General features: G+C 41.5%; 1 protein-coding gene and 1 pseudogene across 1 annotated transcript in view; one reads left to right on the top strand and one right to left on the bottom strand.

The window, feature by feature from the left end:
* Positions 1 to 14081, bottom strand: part of LOC115111521 (rasGAP-activating-like protein 1) — a 38171-nt gene extending 24090 nt beyond the window's left edge. The window contains exons 1-10 of the mRNA XM_029637654.2: positions 13952 to 14081; positions 13581 to 13637; positions 11561 to 11674; positions 11032 to 11093; positions 4310 to 4439; positions 1980 to 2061; positions 1716 to 1856; positions 1447 to 1538; positions 1096 to 1213; positions 508 to 661 (exon numbers count right to left, since the gene is read on the bottom strand). Coding sequence (XP_029493514.2) covers positions 508 to 661; positions 1096 to 1213; positions 1447 to 1538; positions 1716 to 1856; positions 1980 to 2061; positions 4310 to 4439; positions 11032 to 11093; positions 11561 to 11674; positions 13581 to 13637; positions 13952 to 14061 — 1060 coding nt within the window. The 5' untranslated portion in view covers positions 14062 to 14081. The remainder of the gene's footprint in view (positions 1 to 507; positions 662 to 1095; positions 1214 to 1446; positions 1539 to 1715; positions 1857 to 1979; positions 2062 to 4309; positions 4440 to 11031; positions 11094 to 11560; positions 11675 to 13580; positions 13638 to 13951) is intronic.
* A 1261-nt stretch (positions 14082 to 15342) lies between these two features.
* LOC115111192 (protein DGCR6-like) lies at positions 15343 to 22101 on the top strand (annotated as a pseudogene).
* The last annotated feature ends 622 nt before the right edge of the window (positions 22102 to 22723 follow it).

Here is a 22723-nt window from a genome sequence, read left to right as displayed (position 1 = left end):
ACAAGCTCCTTCCAACACTCTACACTACCTTAACCTACACACTGTCTGGTTGTTCACAGCCACAAGCTCCTTCCAACACTGTCCACTACCTTAACCTACACAATGTCTGGTTGTTCACAGCCACAAGATCCTTCCAACACTGTCCACTACCTTAACCTACACAATGTCTGGTTGTTCACAACCACAAGCTCCTTCCAACACTGTCCACTACCTTAACCTACACACTGTCTGGTTGTTCACAGCTGCAAGATCCTTCCAACACTGTCCACTACCTTAACCTACACACTGTCTGGTTGTTCACAGCCACAAGCTCCTTCCAAAACTGCCCATTACCTTAACCTACAATGTCTGGTTGTTCACAGCTGCACATGGATTTGTTTCACTACATCCAAGAGACAGTGGTCATATAATCATGATTTTTGACAAGAGCATCTAGAAAAGCATTACGCTCAGGAATATGACTTTCCTGCCCTATGTTAAATTCCCCAGACAGCCAGTATATCTTACAGGTGTGGTTGACCTCGCGGGTGTTGAGGTAGTCCAGAAAGGGCACCACCAGGCCCCGCCCCAGGTAGATCTTGACCAGGGTCATGGCCACGTCCTGCCGGCTCTCCACTGTGGTCACCTCCTCCAGCATGGTCAGGGGGCTGCCGTCCTCCACCTGGGATGGGTCAGAAGGTGGAGACAGTCAGGGTCTATTAGCCAGGTGTTCATTTATGAGAGGAAGCTGGCTATGTCTCTGTCAGCCATGGGGCACAGTAGGCTCTATATAGTGTATAAACTCTGTGGTGAAAGGATGTGCTATATTGTAAGAAATCTAAAGAAGTAAATATATTTTCATAGAAAGGAATCACGCACCATGGCATCTGTCGTTCTGCCCCTGAACAATGCAGTTAACCCACTGTTCCCCGGTAGGCTGTCATTGTAAATAAGAATTTGTTCTTAACTAACTTGCCGAGTTAAATAAAGATTACATTTAACATTAAAAATGGCATGAAAAATGTAACACATTAGTGGTTGAACAAATCAGAAAAATATCCTGTAGAATTAGTTAATAACAATGGGTTGTGTATGTGACAGCAGTGTGATGTTGACCTTAGCAGGAGAGATGACTGACTGCACCAGCAGGTCAATGAGAGGCTGGTAGTACATGGAGGGAAGAATATGGTCCTCCACCAGACGCACCTTCAGTCGCAGCGCACCCAGCTTACCTCTGTGGACAGCGAGAGAAAGAGGCCTCAGAGACACTACAGTCACGACATTCTTAATTAAACAATACTCACAAGAAGTTCGCTTAGCACAAGAATGTTATAGCACAGGTAGTGCTGAGCATTACCAAGGGAATGTGCCCACAATATACATAAAAAACACCCCCTCCCTCTCTCTCTTACACACACAAACCGATACACATCCACACAACCACACTAACACCCACACACTCCTTACCCAGCATCATCCTCATTGTTTCCCAGGGGCAGCAGACGAAACCAACCCTGTACCAGAGGTGTCTTATGCAGGCAAGCAAAAGGGATTTCCACCTGAACATGAAAACAGATAACCAATACATCATACACTAAACTGAAAAGGTATTATACCACCAAATATTTGTATTTGTAAAAGTATGAATCATTCTATATAGTAGAAATAAGTATACCGTGTCCTCACAGATTAACAACAGTATGAGGGATTGGACTTTAGGAACATAACCACTTCACCTTTCCCAGGAAGTCATTTTTGCCCACCATGTCCCAGTCCCAGACCTCCACTGTGACAGTCCCTCCCTCAGACAGCTCCTCTGTCTCAAGCTCCAACTCCAGGGTCTCACCCCAGTGTGGGTAACGAGTCTTTTTAATGATCTGACAGACAAACACAGAAGAAAAACATTTCATATACTATTTAACATAATCAGTCTTTGTCTCCGCTAAAGTTGATGATTCATTCAGACATGTACACGTTATTCAGCTCATCTCCCTCCTCACCGAAGTCTCTGCACTGTGGTTATTGAAGAGGATTCTGGCAAAGGGATCAGAGGTTCCAGAAATGTCTCTTGGTGCCAAGTCTCTAAGAGGTCAACAAACAGAAACACATCAGTGCATGAGCGACCCCTGACCTTTTACAGAGTGCTGGAATTATTCAATGAGTGGGGTGATATATGCATATATAATTCTCCTACATTTTACATTAGTCTGCCAAATCTAAAGATGAAAGAACTTTGAGGGGCTCTATAGTTGTAATAGTGAGATGGTAAGTGTAGTGAGATCGTAAATGTAGTCAGAGAGTGAGATAGTAAGTGTAGTGAGACAGTGAGATAGTAAGGACAGTGAGATAGTAAGTGTAGTGAGATAGTAAGGATAGTGAGATAGTAAGTGTGGTGAGATAGTAAGTGTAGTGAGAGTGAGTGTAAGTGAGATAGTTAGTATAGTGGGATAGTGAGATAATAAGCGTAGTGAGATTATATATTTAGTGAGACTGAGATAGTGAATGTAGTGAGTGTAGTAGTGAGTGTGACATAGTGAGTGTAATGAAATGAGTAATTGTAGTGACAATAAGTGTAGTGAGATGGTGAGACAGTCAGTGAAGTAAGTGTAGTGAGCTAGTGAGTGTAGCGAGATAGTAAGTGTAGTGAGATGGTAAGTGTAGTGAGACAGTGAAATAGTAAGTGTAGTGAGAAAGTGAGTGTAGTGAGAGTGAGATAGTGAGTATAGTGGGATAGTGAGATGGTAAGTGTATTGAGACAGTAAGATACTGAGTGTAGTGAGATAGTGAATGTAGTGAGATGGTAAGTGTAGTGAGATAATGAGTGTAGTGGGATCGTGAGTGTTGTGAGAAAGTAAGTGTATTGAGATAGTTAGTGTAGTGAGAGTGAGATAGTGAGTATAGTGGGATAGTGAGATGGTAAGTGTATTGAGACAGTAAGATACTGAGTGTAGTGAGATAGTGAATGTAGTGAGATGGTAAGTGTAGTGAGATAATGAGTGTAGTGGGATCGTGAGTGTTGTGAGAAAGTAAGTGTATTGAGATAGTTAGTGTAGTGAGATGGTAAGCGTAGTGAGATAGTAAGTGTAGTGAGAGTGAGATAGTAAGTGTAGTGAGATAGTAAGTGTAGTGCGAGTGAGATAGTAAGTGTAGTGAGATAGTAAGTGTAGTGAGATAGTAAGTGTAGTGAGAGTGAGATAGTAAGTGTAGTGAGACAGTGAGATTAAAATAACCAACTCATCATCCAGCTTTGATTATTTGAACCAGCTGTGTAGTGCTAGGGCAGAAAAAAACTGTGCACCTGGGAGGGGGGGCTTGTCTACAGAACACAAAGGCAAAGGAGCACCAGACATTCTAAAATCTGCTGTTTGATGCTATGTTTTCCATGCGGTGCTCTGCTTCCAAGAGAGAAAACAAAGTTGCTTCATCCCCTAATCTCAATTCTCTGGAACACTATGCTCATTGTTCTTGGTTGTCACCCTCTGTGCAGAGGTTAGCTGGAAGACTTCAGTGGAAAAATGTTAGGATTTCTTAGTAGAAAATAAATAAACTGAACCCCCTAATTTTAAACGTATGGCAGTGCTGAGAGAAGGCCAGATCTAGTTGGAAGCCGTCCTTCAGAGGGTATTGAGAATGTTACCAATGATTGCATAAATCCTTCAGAAACAGCCAGATGGATGGCCATGCTCACAGTGCTCAGTCTCCATCCTCTTACTGAAGCCCTCCTTCAGAGGGTATTGAGAATGTTACCAATGATTGCATAAAGCCTTCAGAAACAGCCAGATGGATGGCCATGCTCACAGTGCTCAGTCTCCATCCTCTTACTGAAGCCCTCCTTCAGAGGGTATTGAGAATGTTACCAATGATTGCATAAAGCCTTCAGAAACAGCCAGATGGATGGCGGCCATGCTCACAGTGCTCAGTCTCCATCCTCTTACTGAAGCCCTCTCAGGGACCTCTCTGCCTCGTATTTCTTATGGATGTCTCTGTGGCACGTTCCTTTTGCTAAATGAAATGAGCTTATCCTCCTCAAAATCTGCTTTCTGTAACTCTTTGGCTTTGGTGTCTGCTGACACTTCAACAGGCAGGTAAACACAATATCCTCTAGGGCTTGTATTTACTTTAAGAATAAAGGCGACAACAATAACATTGATTGCTGAGCATTGCAGATATTGTGAATTCATCCACAACACATTAGTCACTGTATGATGAAATGTCAAAGAGGATGAGCATTTTGCCAATCTTTTGAGATTGAAGAAGCAGTTATACATTTCAACAAGAGACCATAACAGCTTAAAGTCGCATCAATTAACCAATAAAGTACGTGCCTTACCTGGCCTCTATGAAATGGCATCGTAGTCCTATACCTTTGGCATCTCTGAGAAGCTCCAGACCAAAGTGGATCTCCCCCTGCACCTCCTCATCCGGGTCCACCCGGGTCAGATTCAGCCAGTTATCCAGCCCTGGACACAGGGGACATTACAACACATACAGTGCCTTCAGAAAGTGTTCACATCCTTTGACTCTTTCCACATTCTGTTGTGTTAAATTGAGATTTTTTTGTCACTTGCCTACACACAATACCCCATAAAGTCAAAATGGAATTATATTTTTAGAAAAAAATTCAAATTAATAAAAAATGAAAAGCTGAAATGTCTTGGGTCAATAAGTATTCAACCCCTTTCAACCCCAAGCCTAAATAGTTCAGGAGTAAAATGTGCTTAACAAGTCACATAGACTCACTTTGTGCAATAACAATGTTTAACATGATTTTTGAAAAACTTTTTATTTAACTAGGCAAGTCAGTTGAGAACAAATTCTTATTTACAATGACAGCCTTGGAAGAGTGGATTAACTCCCTTGTTAAGGTGCAGAACAACAGATTTTTACCTTGTCAGCTTGGGGATTTGATCCACCAATCTTTCAGTTACTGGCCCAACACTCTAACCACTAGGCTAACTGCCACTCTTACCACTAGGCTAACTACCTCATCTCTGTACACAACACATAAACTCAGCAAAAAAAAGAAACGTCCCTTTTTCAGGACCCTGTCTTTCAAAGATAATTCATAAAAATCCAAATAACTTCACAGATCTTCATTGTAAAGGGTTTAATTAACTTCTTATGGCTTGGGGGCAGTATTGAGTAGCTTGGATGAATAAGGTGCCCAGAGTAAACTGCCTGCAACCAAGGCCCAGAAGCTAAGATATGCATATTATTAGTAGATTTGGATAGAAAACACTCTGAAGTTTTTAAAACTGTTTGAATGATGTCTGTGAGTATAACAGAACTCATATGGCAGGCAAAAACCAGAGAAAAAATCCAACCAGGAAGTGGGAAATCTGAGGTTTGTAGTTTTTCAACAACAACTCAAATTTGGTCCGATTGCACTTCCTAAGGCTTCCAGTAGATTTCAACAGTCTTTAGAACCTTTTTTAGGCTTCTACTGTGAAGGAGGACAAAATGAGAGCTGATTGAGTAAGAGGTCTGCCAGAGTGCCATGAGCTCATTCAGGCGCACTCCCGTGAGAGGTAGCGTTCCATTGCATTTCTAAAGACAAAGGAATTCTCAGGTTGAAACATTATTGAAGATTTATGTTAAAAACATTCTAAAGATAGATTCTGTACATCGTTTGACATGTTTCTACGATCTGTAATGGAATTTTTTGACTTTTTGTCTGGCCTGCGAGTTCGTGAATTTGGATTTGTGAACTCAAGGCGCGAACAAAAAGGAGGTATTTGGACATAAATGATGGATTTTATCGAACAAAACAAACATTTATTGTGGAACTGGGATTTCTGGGAGTGCCTTCTGATGAAGATCATCAAAGATAAGTGAATATTTATAATGCTATTTCTGACTTCTGTTGACTCCACAACATGGCGGATATCTGTATGGCTTGTTTTTGTGTCTGAGAGCCGTACTCAGATTATTGCATGGTGTGCTTTTTCGGTAAAGCTTTTTTGAAATCTGACACAGCGGTTGCATTAAGGAGAAGTTTATCTAAAGTTCCATGCATAACACTTGTATTTTCATCACATTTATGATGAGTATTTCTGTAAATTGATGTGGCTCTCTGCAAAATCACCGGATGTTTTGGAAGCAAAACATTACTGAACGTAAAGCGCCAATGTAAACTGAGATGTTTGGATATAAATATGAACTATATCGAACAAAACATAAATGTATTGTGTAACATGAAGTCCTACGAGTGTCATCTGATGAAGATCATCAAAGGTTAGTGTTTCATTTTATCTCTATTTCTGCTTTTTGTGGCTCCTCTCTTTGGCTGGAAAAATGGCTTGTTTTTCTGTGACTAGGTACTGACCTAACATAATCGTTTAGTGTGCTTTCGTCGTAAAGCCTTTTTGAAATCAGACACTGTGGTGGGATTAACAACAAGTTTACCTTTAAAATGGTGTAAAATACTTGTATGTATGAGGAATTTTAATTATGAGATTTCTGTTGTTTGAATTTGGTGCCCTGCACTTTCACTGGCTGTTATCATATCGATCCCGTTTTTAAACACACCATGCTTGTTCAATGAACCATAAACAATTAATGAACATGCACCTGTGGAATAGTCATTAAGACACTAACATCTTACAGACGGTAGGCAATTAAGGTCACAGTTATGAAAACTTATGACACTAAAGAGGCCTTTCTACTGACTCTGAAAAACACAAAAGAAAGATGCCCTGCTCATCTGCGTGAACGTGCCTTAGGCATGCTGCAAGGAGGCATGAGGACTGCAGATGTGGCCAGGGCAATAAATTGCAATGTCCATACTGTGAGACGCCTAAGACAGCGCTACAGGGAGACAGGACGGACAGCTGATTATCCTCGCAGTGGCAGACCACGTTTAACAACACCTGCACAGGATCGGTACATCCGAACATCACACCTGCGGGACAGGTACAGGATGGCAACAACTGCCCGAGTTACACAAGGAATGCACAATCCCTCCATCAGCGCTCAGACTGTCCGAAATAGGCTGAGAGAGGCTGGACTGAGGGCTTGTAGGCCTGTTGTAAGGCAGGTCCTCACCAGACATCACCGGCAACAACGTCGCCTATGGGCACAAACCAACCATCGCTGGACCAGATAGGACTGGCAAAAAGTGCTCTTCACTGACGAGTCACGGTTTTGTCTGACCAGGGTTGATGGTCATATTCGCGTTTATCGTTGAAGGAATGAGCGTTACACTGAGGCCTGTACTCTGGAGCGGGATCAAATTGGGCGTGGAGGGTCCGTCATGGTCTGGGGCGGTGTGTCTCAGCATCATCGGACTGAGCTTGTTGTCATTGCAGGCAATCTCAACGCTGTGCGTTACAGGGAAGACATCCACCTCCCTGATGTGGTACCCTTCCTGCAGGTTCTTCCTGACATGACACACCAGCATGACAATGCCACCAGCCATACTACTCGTTCTGTGCGTGATTTCCTGCAAGACAGGAATGTCAGTGTTCTGCCATGGCCAGCGAAGAGCCCGGATCTCAATCCCATTGAGCACGTCTGGGACCTGTTGGATCAGAGGGTGAGGGCTAGGGCCATTCCCCCCAGAAATGTCCTTGAACTTGCAGGTACCTTGGTGGAAGAGTGGGGTAACATCTCACAGCAAGAACTGGTCAATCTGGTGCAGTCCATGAGGAGGAGATGCACTGCAGTACTTAATGCTGCTAGTGGCCACACCAGTTATTGACTGTTACTTTTGATTTTGACTTTGTTCAGGGACACATTATTCAATTTCTGTTAGTTACATATCTGTGGAACATGTTCAGTTTATGTCTCAGTTGTTGAATCTTGTTATGTTCATATAAATATTTACACATGTTAAATTTGCTGAAAATAAACGCACTTGACAGTGAGGGGACGTTTCTTTTTTTGCTGAGTTCATAATTATCTGTCAGGCCCCTTAGTCGAGCAGTGAATTTCAAACACAAAAGACCAGGGATGTTTTCCAGTGCCTCGCAAAGAAGGGCACCTGTTGGTAGATGGGTAAAAATGTAAAAAGCAGACATTGAATATCCCTTTGAGCATGGTGAAGTTATTATTTACACTTTGGATGGTGTATCAATACACCCAGCCACTACAAAGATACAGATTGTCTTTCCTAACTCAGTTGCTGGAGAGGAAGGAAACCGCTCAGGGATGTTACCATGAGGCTAATGGGGACTTTAAAACAGTTACGGAGTTTAATGGCTGTGATAGGAGAAAACTGAGGATGGATCAACAACATTGTAGTTATTCCACAATACTAACCTAATCGACAGCGTGAAAAGAAGGAAGCCTGTACAGAATAAAAAATATTGCAAACCATGCATCCTGTTTGCAATAAAGTACTAAAGTAAAATAGCAAAAAATGTGGCAAAGAAATGTACTTTATGTCCGACATACAAAGCATTGTGTTTGTGGGGAAATCCAACACAACACATCACTGAGTACCACTTTTCATATTTTTGAAGAATGTCGAAAGAATAATGTGCAAATATTGTACAATCCATGTGTGCAAAGCTCTTACAGACTTAACCAGAAAGACTCACAGCTGTAGTTACTGCCAAAGGTGATTCTAACATGTATTGACTCAGGGGGTTGAATACTTATGTAATCAAGATATAATTAGTGTTTGACAACAACAACAAAAATATATATATTTTGTAACAACAACTTTGTAACAACAAAATGTGGAAAAAGTCAAGGGGTGTGAATACTTTCTGAAGGCACTGTATGTGGCATTTAATAAAGCCTACCAGGGCAATCGTAGAAAACAGACAGCCTAGTACTATACCAATAATGCCTAGTGTCTCTAACGGGCAGTGCCTGGCTCTGTTATTGTGAACATTTACTCAAACCTTAAACACATTCCCACTGATAAGTCCTCCCCTGGATAAATGTCTGGTACATATACAACATGATCAAAGGTATGTGGACACCTGCTCATCGAATATCTCATTCCAAAATCATGGGCATTAATATGGAGTTGGTCCCCCCTTGGCTGTTGTAACAGCCTCCACTTTTCTGGGAAGGCATTCCACTAGATGCTGGAACATTGCTTCAGGAACTTACTTCCATTCAGCCACAAGAGCATTAGTGAGGTCAGGGCTCTGTGCAGGCCAGTCAAGTTCTTCCACACCGACAAACCATTTCTGTATGGATCTCACTTTGTGCTTTGGCGCATTGTCATGCTGAAACGGGTAAGGGCCTTCCCCAAATTGTTGCCACAAAGTTGGAAGCACAAAATCTTGTAGAATGTTATTGTATGCTGTAGCGTTAAGATTTCCCTTCACTGGAACTAAGGGACCTAGCCCAAACCATGGAGAACAGCCTTGGACCATTATTCCTCATCCACCAAACTTTACAATTGGCACTATGCATTGGGCAGGTAGCGTTCTCCTGGCATCCGCCAAACCCAGATTCGTCCGTCGGACTGCCAGATGGTGAAACGTGATTCATCACTCCAGAGAACGCAGTGCCACAGCTCCAGAGTCCAATGGCGGTAAGCTTTACACTACTCTAGCTGACGCTTGGCATGAAATGGAAACCCATTTCATGAAAGTCCCGGCGAACAGTTATTGTGCTGACATTACTTCCAGAGGCAGTTTAGAACTCGGTAGTGAGTGTTGCACCCGAGGACAGAAGATTTTTACACGCTATGTGCTTCAGCACACGGCGGTCCCATTCTGTGAGCTTGTGTGGCCTACCACTTCACCTCTGAGCCGTTGTTGCTCCCAGATGTTTCCACTTCACAATAACAGCACTTACAGTTGACTGGGACAGCTCAAGCAGGGCAGAAATTTGAAAGGTGTCATCCTTTGACTGTGCAACATTGAAAGTCACTGAGCTCTTCAGTAAGACCATTCCACTGCCAATGTTGTCTATGGAGATTGCATGGATGTGTGCTGGATTGTATAAACCTGTCAGCAACGGGTGTGGCTGAAATAGCCGAATCCACTAATTTTAAGGTGTGTCCACATACTTTTGTATATATAGTATCAAAAGACAAGAGGATTGTTTGTGCGTGATAATATGAGGACTGGTGCTGACATTTCTGGTTGAGATACAAGGTGGTGAGGGCAGTAACTTCAGTTTCACAGCCAAAAGAGGAGAGAATTCCTAAGATCCTGTGAAGGAGTTGTTGACTCAGTGGCAACATGTTGCAGTGAATCAGGACTGAATGCAGAATGTTCCCTGGAGCGAGACATTGGTATAAGACACTAACTAACCGAGAAAGTGTCACATTTGCTTTTGTGTAGTGTCAAAACACATTCAAAATAACAATATAATTCTTATTCCCAGTTGCCATGGATAAGGAAAAGCACAGCAAAGACATTATTGCTATATATTCTAAATAATTCCCACATTAAAAGTTACTGTAGGAGAGCCAGGTGTGCTGTGGTGAAGGAAGGCGCAGGCTGGCTGTTTGAAAAGCTTTCGGTTGCTTCTCACAGACTACCAGTGGTGTTTTAAACAAAAGGACAGCTGCACTGTACAATGCATGATCCTGGAGTTGATGCAAACCCTGACTCAAGAAGCAATCCTGCAAACAAATGTAACCATGTACAGGCCCTTCTCTCCCTGTTTGTACGCTGTCCAATGAGAAGGAAGCTGTTTGGCTCATAGAGACGAATCAGTAGGGAAGAGTATGTGATAGTATGTGTATATAATATGTAATAGTATGTGTATATCAAACTAACAAGCATAGCAGTCAGAAAATGAATCTCTAAATGAACCTATGGATTTGTGAGAACACACTGGCAAACTTTCCCAGCAACAGGATCTAAAAAAGACCCAGCTCTTCAATCACAGTGACCTACATGGCAGAGACTTACTCGGAGTCATGGGAATAACCCCTCTCTGATGACCCTTTGCTCTTTTGGTTTACCCTCTCTAGCATGGCATAGACAGAGAAGTAGACCCACAACCATAGCGTGACAATTCTATAAATCAATAAGCATTTAGATGTGTTTCTGTGCTGGTACTTTTTCCCATCATCTCAGTGCCACCCACTCATTTAAAGCCACAAACAGTATTGTGACATATAGTGAACAGGTTTACCTTTAACCTTGGCCCCGATGGTGTCTTTGCTCAGCGATATCTTTCCAATGATGTCATCATGGCTAGGGAAAAAAAAAGAGAGAACATATGTCACAATTAACAAAAACGTATAATTGGAAATAAGGGTCTTCACATGAGGTATTTCTCAAAAAAGGACTTAACATCCTATAAAGTGACCTCATAATACAGTAAGAATATATGCATAGACTGAGGAGGTTGTTGATCAGGAGACTGAGATAGTATTTCATTTCTCAATCTGTGGTACCATCTGTATGTTGATGTTTGTTTATTGAAAGCTTTCAGGTTTTTCCAAAACACACATCCATGATTCTTCACCCATTCAGTCTGGATACAAAACTCTAAAATCACAGCCTCTGGTAAACAAGCCAACACAATCATGAACATCTCTTCAATTAACAAAACTATGATAACTCTACCGGTTATACCCTGTTTATACACAATTATCAACTAACTTGTCGACACAAACACTACAATAATTCTCTCTGACAGCTGTTAAAGGCAATCTTACCCAATGGTGTCCTCATCCATGACATAGAAGGCGAGCGAGTGGAACCCCGTCGGGAGGTGCAGTGTGTATTCTTCTCCCCAGAAAGGGTTGAGGTTCTTCCACACTGTGGCTGTCCTGCAAGATAACAGTGCAAATAATAGGGACCGTAACCACAGCAAGTACTACATGACCCTTATTTCTTATTCATAACCATAAGCCCTTTCATTGTGAATGTCAGTAACAATGAAAGACAACCATCTACAATGAAGGCTGTGTGCGGAATATTGTGATGTGTTGAAAGTAATGACACGGTGACAGAATAACAATGCAATAACTTCAAAAGGCAGTGTGTGGAATAACAAAATACAAGTCTATATGCAATCATTTTTAAATCTGCCTTTTCATTATGAAACATTAACTACTGCAAATGCTCGAACCATAAACTGGAGATTGCAAACCTGCTGTCTAGACATGAAATTGAGGAATGACTTCAACATCATGTCCTCTATGCCAATGGGTAGCAGGAAGGTCTATTTTCATCAGTAATGTGCATCCCTTTATTACAATGAAACTCTGTTTTTACAGACACCATTACCCCACAGCAGGGGCAAAGCTCCAAGGTGTCCAGAAAGCACACAGTCAATGAGTCAGTGAGCTGATAATGAGACAGCCAGAGACTGATGCAGATCTCTGCAGTCAGCCAACCCTCCAACTCCTCTCATTGTGGGAGAGGAAACAACTCAATGAAAATACAAAACAAATGCATTTTATCAACCGCTGAAACATCAGTTTGTCAGAAAAGAGATGTTGGGAGTCTTGATTAGCCGGGGGGTTCTTTTTATTTATTTTTTTACCCCCTTTTTCATGGTATCCAATTGTTAATAGTTACTGTCTTGTCTCGTCGCTACAACTCCCGTACGGGCTCGGGAGAGACAAAGGTCGAGAGTCATGCGTCCTCCGAAACACAACCAAACCAAGCCGCACTGCTTCTTAACACAGCTCGCATCCAACCCGGAAGCCAGCCGCACCAATGTGAGGAAACACCGTACACCTAGCGAACTGGTTAGCGTGCACTGCGCCCGGACCGCCACAGGAGTCGCTAGCGCGCGATGAGACAAGGATATCCCTACCGGACAAACCCTCCCTAACCCGGATGACGCTAGGCCAATTGTGCGTCGCCCCATGGACCTCCCGGTCGCGGGCGGCTGCGACAGAGCCTGGGCTCGAACCCACAGTCTCTGGTGGCACAACTAGATCACTGCGCCACCCGGGAGGCCTTAGCCGGGAGCTTTGATTAACTCGTTAGTCGCTTTGATTAACTCGTTAGTCATTCCACATGAGGACAATGCGACAGGTAATGAACCAGGGAATATAGTTCCCAAAAGACAACAAATGAAACATATGGGACATTTATATACAGAGTATACTTGTGTGAACACACACACAGCCAAACCCCGGGCAATGCGCGGCATGAACCATCAGCCTTCCATGCCCCTGCCTGGAGCCGGGAATGGGAACGGGAGCTCCCTGCAATCATTTATGCCCCCTCTCCATGGTTACCTACTGGTGTCTTAAAGGCCAGCCCTGGATCAGGTTCAATTGCACTTGGGGGGCTCAACCTAAGAACACCACAGTCCTTATCAGTGATCACACACCTAGCCTACTATACCACACTCCTGCCATGCTAGCCTGTATAAAACATAGCGGGGTACCCAAAGTCCAGCAACCGACTCCTTCATTATACATCCTGTTTCTATCCTGTTCTGAATTCAACGTGTGTGAGAGCAATCAGAGGTTTGGCATAGAGTAAAGAAAACATGATAGGATACAACACGGTTTCCTATGAACTGATAAATATGTTTTGCCATTGTATTGACAGTAGGGCCCTATCAGTTTTAACGTTTTTGGCAGCAGCATGCCACTTGCTGTCACATACAATTCTGAAGTAAACGTTTAGCCCATTTATCAATCACATTTGAAAAACAGTCAAATTAAGCAGCAAACAAAAGAAAAATGCATATGACTGATATGATGGACTCACCTGGCCACAACTTCATTGTCAACTTTTACAATGCAGTATGGGTCACTGGTCCCAGAGCTTGACAAAATAAAATAAAAATATATGTTTAAAGATGGAATGAAGGTAGCAGAGGAATCCTACAGATATGCTCTTCCCTTATCAGTTGCGAAATACATTATTGATAGAAATATCTTAAACACCTGTCAAGTCTAGGCTACTTGGAGTCACATTTTTACCACCAATATCTCAATACGTGCTGTAAAACAAAGGTATTCTTAACTTCCAAACAGGTGTACATCCTAGTATACGAGTACTTCACACAACGAGAGACATAAATAAGCAAATAGGAGTAATTGCTGCCTGTTGAATAAGTACAATTAAGACATACTTACACGTCTTTGACTGGAAGGCTCCTGCCCTCTACAATACGGAAATATAGGGATGTGTTTTTGGCCATTTTTGACAAATGAGAATGGTTTTGCCACTTATTTAATCTGCACATCCGTGATCCTTTCAACCGTGCTCCCTATGGTGCTCGCCTCCTCCGCAACTGGGTCCTCTTCATTTCTGGCACCTTTTGCGCATGACGGCGTATCGTGCCTATGTTATAATCAATGATCTATCGTTTTCAATATACAGTAGGCTTATTTGATACAGAATTAACAGCAACGTTGCAAATTTATAAGAGTAAGGTAAGTAAAGTAAGCAAACAATGTTATAAAATGTTTGGGTGGAAACAACCCGAGGAAAAACAAAATATGTAAAGTATAGTGCCAATTACTAATTACTGCCATTTACTTTCCTAATTTGGGTCATTTCAAGAAAATAATCATCCCATGCGTTATTTTTTCATTTCCAGATGAAATTGGCATTTGTAGCCTGTCATACTACTATTTTACAACCAAAAATGCAGTGGCTACTTTTAAAAACATTACATCTTTAGGCTTTCATTGCCTTCCCATCAATCTACACACGACTTGCTGAAATGACACATGACACGATCAACCTGTGGAAACTGTACAATCTTCGCTCGATTGACAGTGTACAGCGCGCGCCATCTGGCGGACGAATTTAGCTCGTGCTTGTTCTCGCGACCCCTACACTTGCTTTTGTCGCTGTAAAATAATATATTTCCATTTAACGTATCTTTGCTAATATGATAAATACCACGAATGATTACAAGACTGCAATTAAATAAAAGTAATAAATAAAGTCTAAAATATTAATTACAAGCAGGTATCTTATAGATAACAAACCCTTCCATGGGTAGTGCTAATAGGAATCCTTGGCCCTACCCTAAACCATAACCCTAACCTAACCGCTACCCTTACCCTAACATTAACCATTTTAAATGTCAACTTCAATGGGGTTAAGTCAGAGTTGAGACCTCCCAAACACAAGAGGTTGGTGGCACCTTTCATTGGGGAGGACAGGCTTGTTTGTGGTAATAGCTGGAGCAGAATTAGTGAGATGAACATAGTGGGATGAACATAGTTTCCATGTGTTTGATGCCATTCCATTTGCTCTGTTCCAGCCATTATTATGAACCGTCATCCCCTCAGCAGTCTTCTGTGGTTCCAAGGATTTGGTTTAGACTTTTCTGTCCTTCCACAGGCAGAGCATCCGAGCATCAGTAGCTAGCCTCCAACTACAGCAGGAATGCACACTACTTTGTGTATACTGTATTTTGATGAACTTCTAAAGATAACTGTAGCTAGGTACCTAATGTGGTTCCTCAAAGCTTTTACATGAAAGGGTTTGCTAAATGCTAATAACCTATGCTATGGCTGAGAGTAAAGCTAGCTAGCTAGCAAGCATGTTTGATTGCTAGCACGGAGCTAGCTGAGAAAACTAAACTCCCATACATCAGAACTACAAACCCTTATCAAAGATTTGCACAGGTAACCATCCCAACCCAGCATCATTGGAGAATCTCAATTGCATTTCCTTAATTTCTCGCTTCCTCTCTCCTCGCCGCCTCCGCATTTTAAAACCCATTGGATGAGAAGGTCAGATGTCCCTACCCATAGACCTTTTGCTTTGAGAAGGTGAGGAGAGAGGGCACGGGGAATCAAGAAAATTCAATTAAGATTCTCCCTGTGTCTTACGTGCGTTCATGGTTCCTAACTATTTACAGTTGTTAGATATTAGAAGCATGTCAGAATGTTTTTATTGGACAAGTTTAGGTAGAACCATGCCATTTCGGTCATTTTGGTTCCTATTGAATAGGGAGTTACAGAAACGTGACTTGACCTCTGCTTCCAGGTCCAGGAAGTAATCTCTGTTTATTGTTTTACCCCCATGTCCATCTCCTTCCAGCAGCGCCTGTCCTACACCACACTGAGTGACCTGGCTCTGAGACTCATAGATGGAACAGTGTATGATATAGTATAGGGACTCCTGGATGTCCAACACCTGAATCTGTACAACCAGAGACAAAATCTGCACTGTGAGCATCAAGGTCTCGCTCTCTTTAGGTTTCACATGTTCTCTGTCTTATCAAAAAACACTTGAGTGTATGTTAGTGTGGCATTATACAAGGGATCTGAGGGATTTCACCATTACAATGTCTCAATATTATCTTCCTTATGCCCAGTACTCAAGCAGGATTTGATTCGTAAGCTTAAAGAAGCCCTGCAGGTTTGCAAATCACACAACCTTGTAGTTATGTAAACAAATAGACAAGGAGAAACAGAAGTATGGAACTGACAATGCATCATACCATTATTAAAATTCAGTTTGTGGACTGACTGCAAACAAATGTTATTGGTGTGTTGTTAAATGATCCCAAACATCCTTCTATATCACAGCCACATAACTGATTTATGTTGTTCATGTCTGAGGACATAATTGTCTCTATCAGGCTCTGGAGATTCAAGTGAGAGAGGAACAGATGATGGATGACAAGATTTTGGTGGAGATGGACCAAAAGGTTATAAACCAGCAGAACACCAGGGTTCTAAATAACCACCAATCCCCAGTTGAATCAACACTTTGTAAATGTACATTCTAGTGCATATGGCAGATACATGAACACAATGATGCAATGTCCTTGTGTGCCTCTGTAACAGATACCCAGCAAAGACAAGAAGACTGGTCTCTGCATCAGTATAACAGATGTGATCGTACTTCGTAACTGTCATGCGCTGTGTTTTTAAAGAAAGGACTGTCCAGCCAGTGATCCCAGGTGATTGTTGTTTATTCTGACAATAGACACAAGACAATGACTCATCAATGACCCAAGCCCAGCTCAGATAATCCATAACATTGTGACGCAGTGTGGTCATAATGCTTCAGCAAATGTACATTACACCAGAGGTGTCGGTGGACACAATGTAAGCAACATCATGTATGTTCCTCTAACTGTTCTGAGTGCCTCTGCTGATCCTACAGCTACTGTATGCAGTAATCATGTGCCTACGAACCCTATTTATTTTTACATTACATTTAAGTCATTTAGCAGACGCTCTTATCCAGAGCGACTTACTGTTAGCACTGAGCCGGTGTGCCCTAGGAGGAAATCCACTGTGTGCAGCTCACCCTGCACTAGCACGAAGAACATGAGCACATCTACTGCTGCTAAGCTTCCCAGTAAAGCAATAAAAACAAGTAAGAAAAAGAAGAAAAGTGCTCAAAATAGCCCATGTTAACACATGTGGCTTAAGCTCAATAAGTTGCTAGTAACAGATGGCATTCATATTCGGACTATCTCTGAAACTCATTTAGATAATACCTTTGATGATACAGTGGTAGCAATACAAGGTTATAACATTTACAGAAAATATAGAAATGCCAATGGTGGAGGTGTTGCTGTATATATTCAGAACCACATTCCTGTAAAGATTAGAGAGGATCTCATGTCAAATACTAATGAAGTAATATGGCTGCAGGTTCATCTGCATCACCTAAAGCTCATTCTGGTGCGAAGCTGCTACAGACCATCAAGTGCTAACAGTCAGTATCTGGATAACATGTGTGCAATGCCTGATAATGTATGTGATGTCAATAAAGAGCTTAACTCTCTGGGTGATTTAAATATTGACCAGCTTTCACCAGGCTGCCCACTCAAGAGAAAGCTTCAAGCTGTAACTAGTGCCTACATCCTGGTTCAGGTTATCGATCGACCTACCAGGGTAGTTACAAACAGTACAGGAATTAAATCATCAACATGTATTGATCATATCTTTACAAATGCTGCAGAGATTTGTTTGAAAGCAGTAACCAAATCCATCGGATGTAGTGATCACAATATAGTAGCCATATCTAGGAAAACCAATGTTCCAGAGGCTGGGCCTAATATTGTGTATAAGAGGTCGGTAGACACAAGTTTTGTAGTGATTCCTATATTGTTTATGTAAAGAATATTTGTTAGTCTGTGGTGTGTAAAGAGTAGCAAACAGACACTGCACTTGACACATTTATGAAATTGCTTATTCCAGTTACTAATAAGCATGCACACATTAAGAAAATGACTGTAAAAACTGTTAAATCCCTGTGGATTGATGAAGATTTATAAAATTGTATGGTTGAGAGGGATGAGGCAAAAGGAATGGCAAATAAGTCAGGCTACACAACCGATTGGCAAATGTATTGCAAATTGAGAAATCATGTGACTAAACTGAATAAAAAGAAGAAGAAACTACACTATGAAACAAAGATAAATGACATAAAGAATGATAGTAAAAAGCTTTGGAGCACCTTAAATGACATTTTGTGGAAAAAAGCAAACTCAGCTCCATCAAACTTAGCGATGCCATGTCAGCAACAAATGCTGACACTACACATCCAAGTATACAGTATCTGACCAAATTATGAAAGACAAGCATTGTAATTTTGCATTCCGTAAAGTAAAATACACCTTATGGAACAGCGGGGACTGTGAAGCAACACAAACAGGCACAGACACATGCATACACACACACACACACACGATAACATGCACACTATACACACACGTACACATGGATTTTGTACTGTAGATATGTGGTAATGGTGGAGTAGGGGCCTGATGGCACACAGTGTGTTGTGAAATCTGTGAATGTATTGTTATGTTTTTAAAATGGTATGAACTGCCTTTATTTAGCTGGACCCCAGGAAGAGGTTAGCTGCTGGCAGCAACTAATGGGGATCCATAATAAATACAAATACATTAGATGTGCAGGACAACACTATGTTGATGGCTGTAGATTCGTGATTCGTCTGTTAGCATGGAAATAACTGAATTAGCAGGGGCTAATGCGACATTACATCTCAAGCATGCTAGCTAACTCGCTCTTACACAACAACATACAAAGGCACATCTGTCACATTCTCACCTTAGTTCCTTTGTTTTGTCTTTGTTTTAGTATGGTCAGGGCGTGAGTTGGGGTTGGCAGTCTATGTTCTTTTTTCTATGATTTGGGATTTCTGTGTTTGGCCTGGTATGGTTCTCAATCAGAGGCAGCTGTCAATCATTGTCCCTGATTGAGAACCATACTTAGGTAGCCTGTGATTATTTTCTGTTCTGTGTATTCACCGTACAAGACTGTTTCGTTTAGTTCGTTGTCGCTTTATTGTTTTGTTTCAGTGTTCGATTGTTCTATTAAATCAATATGGACACTTACCACGCTGCGCTTTGGTCCTCCGATCCTTCCTACTACTCCTCCTCGTCAGAAATGTGTTTACATCCCTGTCAGTGAACATTTTATCCTTCAACAAGAAAATCCATCCACCTAACAGGTGTGTCATATCAAAAAGCTGATTAAACAGCATGATCATTACACAGGTGCACCTTGTGCTGGGGCCAATAAAAGGCCTCTCTAAAATGTGCCATTTTGTCACACAACACAATGCCATAGATGTCTCAAGTTTTGTAGGAGCGTGCAATTAGCATGCTGACTGCAATAATGTCCACTAGAGCTGTTGACAGAGAATTGAATGTTAATTTCTCTAACATAATCCGCCTCCAATGTCATTTTTGAGAATTTGGCAGTACGTCCAACCGACCTTCACAACCGAATGGCGTCATGTGGGCGAGTAGCTTGCTGATGTCAAAGTTGTGAATAATGAGCCCCATGTTACAGACAATGAACACATTTACATTTTATTGATGTCATTTTGAATGCACAGAGATACCGTGACGAGACCCTGAGGTCCATTGTCGTGCCATTAATCAGCCGCCATCCCCTCATGTTTCAGCATGATATTGCACGGCCCCATGTCGCAAGGATCTGGACACAATTCCTGGAAGGAGAAAATGTCCCAGTTCTTCCATGGCACACGTACTCACCAGACATGTCACCCATTAAACATGTTTGGGGTGCTCTGGATCGATGTGTACAACATCCATTCATTCCTTGTGCTGTTGGACTACTAAATGCAAAGTAAATTGTATCTATATGTACTCATCTATCTAGTGCAGTTGGGACAGTTGTTGTTTGTGAGTGAATCAATTAATATCCTCTATGTTGTTAGTCTATGCAACATGATGGACTGACTGGTTTAAATGACTGACTGGTTTAAATGTGTATGATGTTAGAATGTATGTGTATGTGATTATTTTAATGGAGGTGATGCCAAACAAATCCTAGATGGACAATGAAGTTTTATTCTATTCTATTCTACTCTCGCCAATATCCAGCAACTTCACACAGCCATTATAGAGGAGCGGGACAACATTTTACAGGCCACAATCAACAGCCTGATCAACTCTATGTGAAGGAGACGTGTTGCGCTGCATGAGGCAAATGGTGGTCACACCAAATACTATCTGGTTTTCTGATCCACGCCCCTACCTTTTTTTTAAGGTATTTGTGACCAACTCTATGCAAAGTAGATGTGTGATGCTGCATGAGGCAAATGGTGGTCACACCAAACACTGACTGGTTTTCTGATCCACTGCCCCTACCTTTAGTTAAAGGTATTTGTGACCAACAGATGCATATCTGTACTTCCAGTCTTGTGAAATCCATAGATTAGGTCCTAATGAATGTATTTAAATTGACTGATTTCCTTATATAAACTGTAACTTAGTAAAATCTTTGAAATTGTTGCATGTTGTGTTTATATTTTTTTCAGTATGCATATAGAGTACCAGTCAGAAGTTTGGACACATCTACTCATTCAAGGGTTTTTCTGCAAAGGATAAGTTCATTACCAGCCCAAATAAATGCTTCACAGAGTTCAAGTAACAGACACATCTCAACATTGACTGTTCAGAGGAGACCTGAATCAGGCCTTCATGGTCGAATTGCTGCAATGTTTTGTGAGACGCATAGTAGGTGAACGGATGATCTCCGCATGTGTGGTTCCCACGATGTAGTATGGAAGAGGTGTGATAATGTGGGGGTGCTTTGCTGGTGACACTGCAATGATTTATTTAGAATTCAATGCACACTTAACCAGCATGGCTACCACAGCATTTTGCAGCGATATGCCATCCTGTCAAGAAGGAGAGTGATCAAATGACCTGGCCTCCACAATCACCTGATCTCAACCCAATTGAGATGGTTTTGGATAAGTTGGACTGCAGAGTGAAGAAAAAAGCATCCAATAAGTGCTCAGAATATGTGGGAACTTCTTCAAGACGGTTGGAAAAGCATTCCAGGTGAAGCTGGTTGAGAGAATGCCAAGAGTGTGCAAATCTGTCATCCTGGCAAAGGCTGGATAAATATAAAATATATTTTGATTTGTTGAACACTTTTTTGGTTACTACATTATTCCATATGTGTTATTTCATAGTTTTGGTGTTTTCACTATTATCCTACAATGTATAAAATATTAAAAAAGAAGAAAAACCAGTGAATGAGTTGTGTCCAAACTTTTGACTGGTACATTTCCTGATGGACTGACTCAGTAAATGTACATAGTGAAATTGTACACATTGTAAATACGTCAATAGAATGCACTATTTCAGAACATGTCCTACCACTTGCATGTCAATGTCAGACTTGGAAGAATTTAAATTGCGATCTCAATACATATTTATGCAGTGTCAAGTGGAAACATAACCAACCCTGTTACACCTCTACATAAGCTCATACTCATAACCAGATGTCTATTCTACCAAATATGATAGATGTAGTTTGTTATCATTCTAATGTTGAAGTAATCTTGATTTTGTTAGTGAAATATGTGCCTTGAGTCCTAAAGACAAAGGATTTGTAGTCTTAAAGTGTTGGAAGCTAAGTGCACTGCCAGCGGGGTCAAGGGGTGAAACACAGATTGCAGTGTAGGAAAATGTCCAATAGATGGTGGTAGAGTCTCTCTGTCTCCACAATTGAAATAGCCTTGCTACACTACAGGATTAGCCAAAGAAGACCATTATTGTAGGGTTTAAGCTGTTTCACTGGAAGCATATCCTAGAGGCAGTAGAGTGCAAGCCACTTTTAAGTGTTTTTGGGCGTGCGCCATGTGTAGAATTCTTCTTCTTGCAGAACTGCGCTGCTCGTTGACAATAATGGCTCGGAGGTTTCATGTTCCCTTCTTGTCATTTGAGGAGTTGACAATGCAGATGAACCGGCTCAAAAGGATACTTAAACTTCTACAGAAAGAGTCCCAGTAAGGAGGCCTGTCCTGAGAGACAGACAGACCGATAGACAGGGTCTGATTGTGTGAAAGCACTGGATAATAAAGAGCATATCCAAGAGTGGATAGACACAAGAGCATCCTGTCCTCTTGTTAATGAGAGCTTGAGCAGGGCTCAGGATACACATTCTCTTCCAACATGTTGAGGTTCATGTCCTCAGGGGCTGTGTGTGTTCTGTTCAATGCACATGGAAACCAAGAAGTTGTATTTCTTTGTGAATCTATGTAGAAATGACTGGTTATGGATGACAATGGGGCTGTGAAGAGAGTGCAGGAATTTGAAGAATCACTGAAGGCTGTAGATACTTTTGCATTTGTGTTGCCACTCAGTCACACAGATGCAAAATGGAAATAAGTAATCTTATCCATCCAACTTATCATGTTTGTGATATTTTTTTAAACAAAAATGTTATTCATGTTTACCATGATTTTGGCCAATGTAAAATGTGTTCATGAATTAAAAGGTATTTATTTGATTGTGACTCGTTGTTTCATTATTAGTCTAGTTGAGTGACAATAGGCAAAACATTGGGTAAAGGGTATTTAAATGTACTAGTACTATACAATCTTAGATGATTTGAATGTCATTTGTATGCTGA

Source organism: Oncorhynchus nerka, linkage group LG27, assembly GCF_034236695.1.
Source record: "Oncorhynchus nerka isolate Pitt River linkage group LG27, Oner_Uvic_2.0, whole genome shotgun sequence".
In the NCBI taxonomy this organism is placed as follows: domain Eukaryota; kingdom Metazoa; phylum Chordata; class Actinopteri; order Salmoniformes; family Salmonidae; genus Oncorhynchus; species Oncorhynchus nerka.
This window is presented reverse-complemented; position numbering and strand designations above follow the sequence as displayed.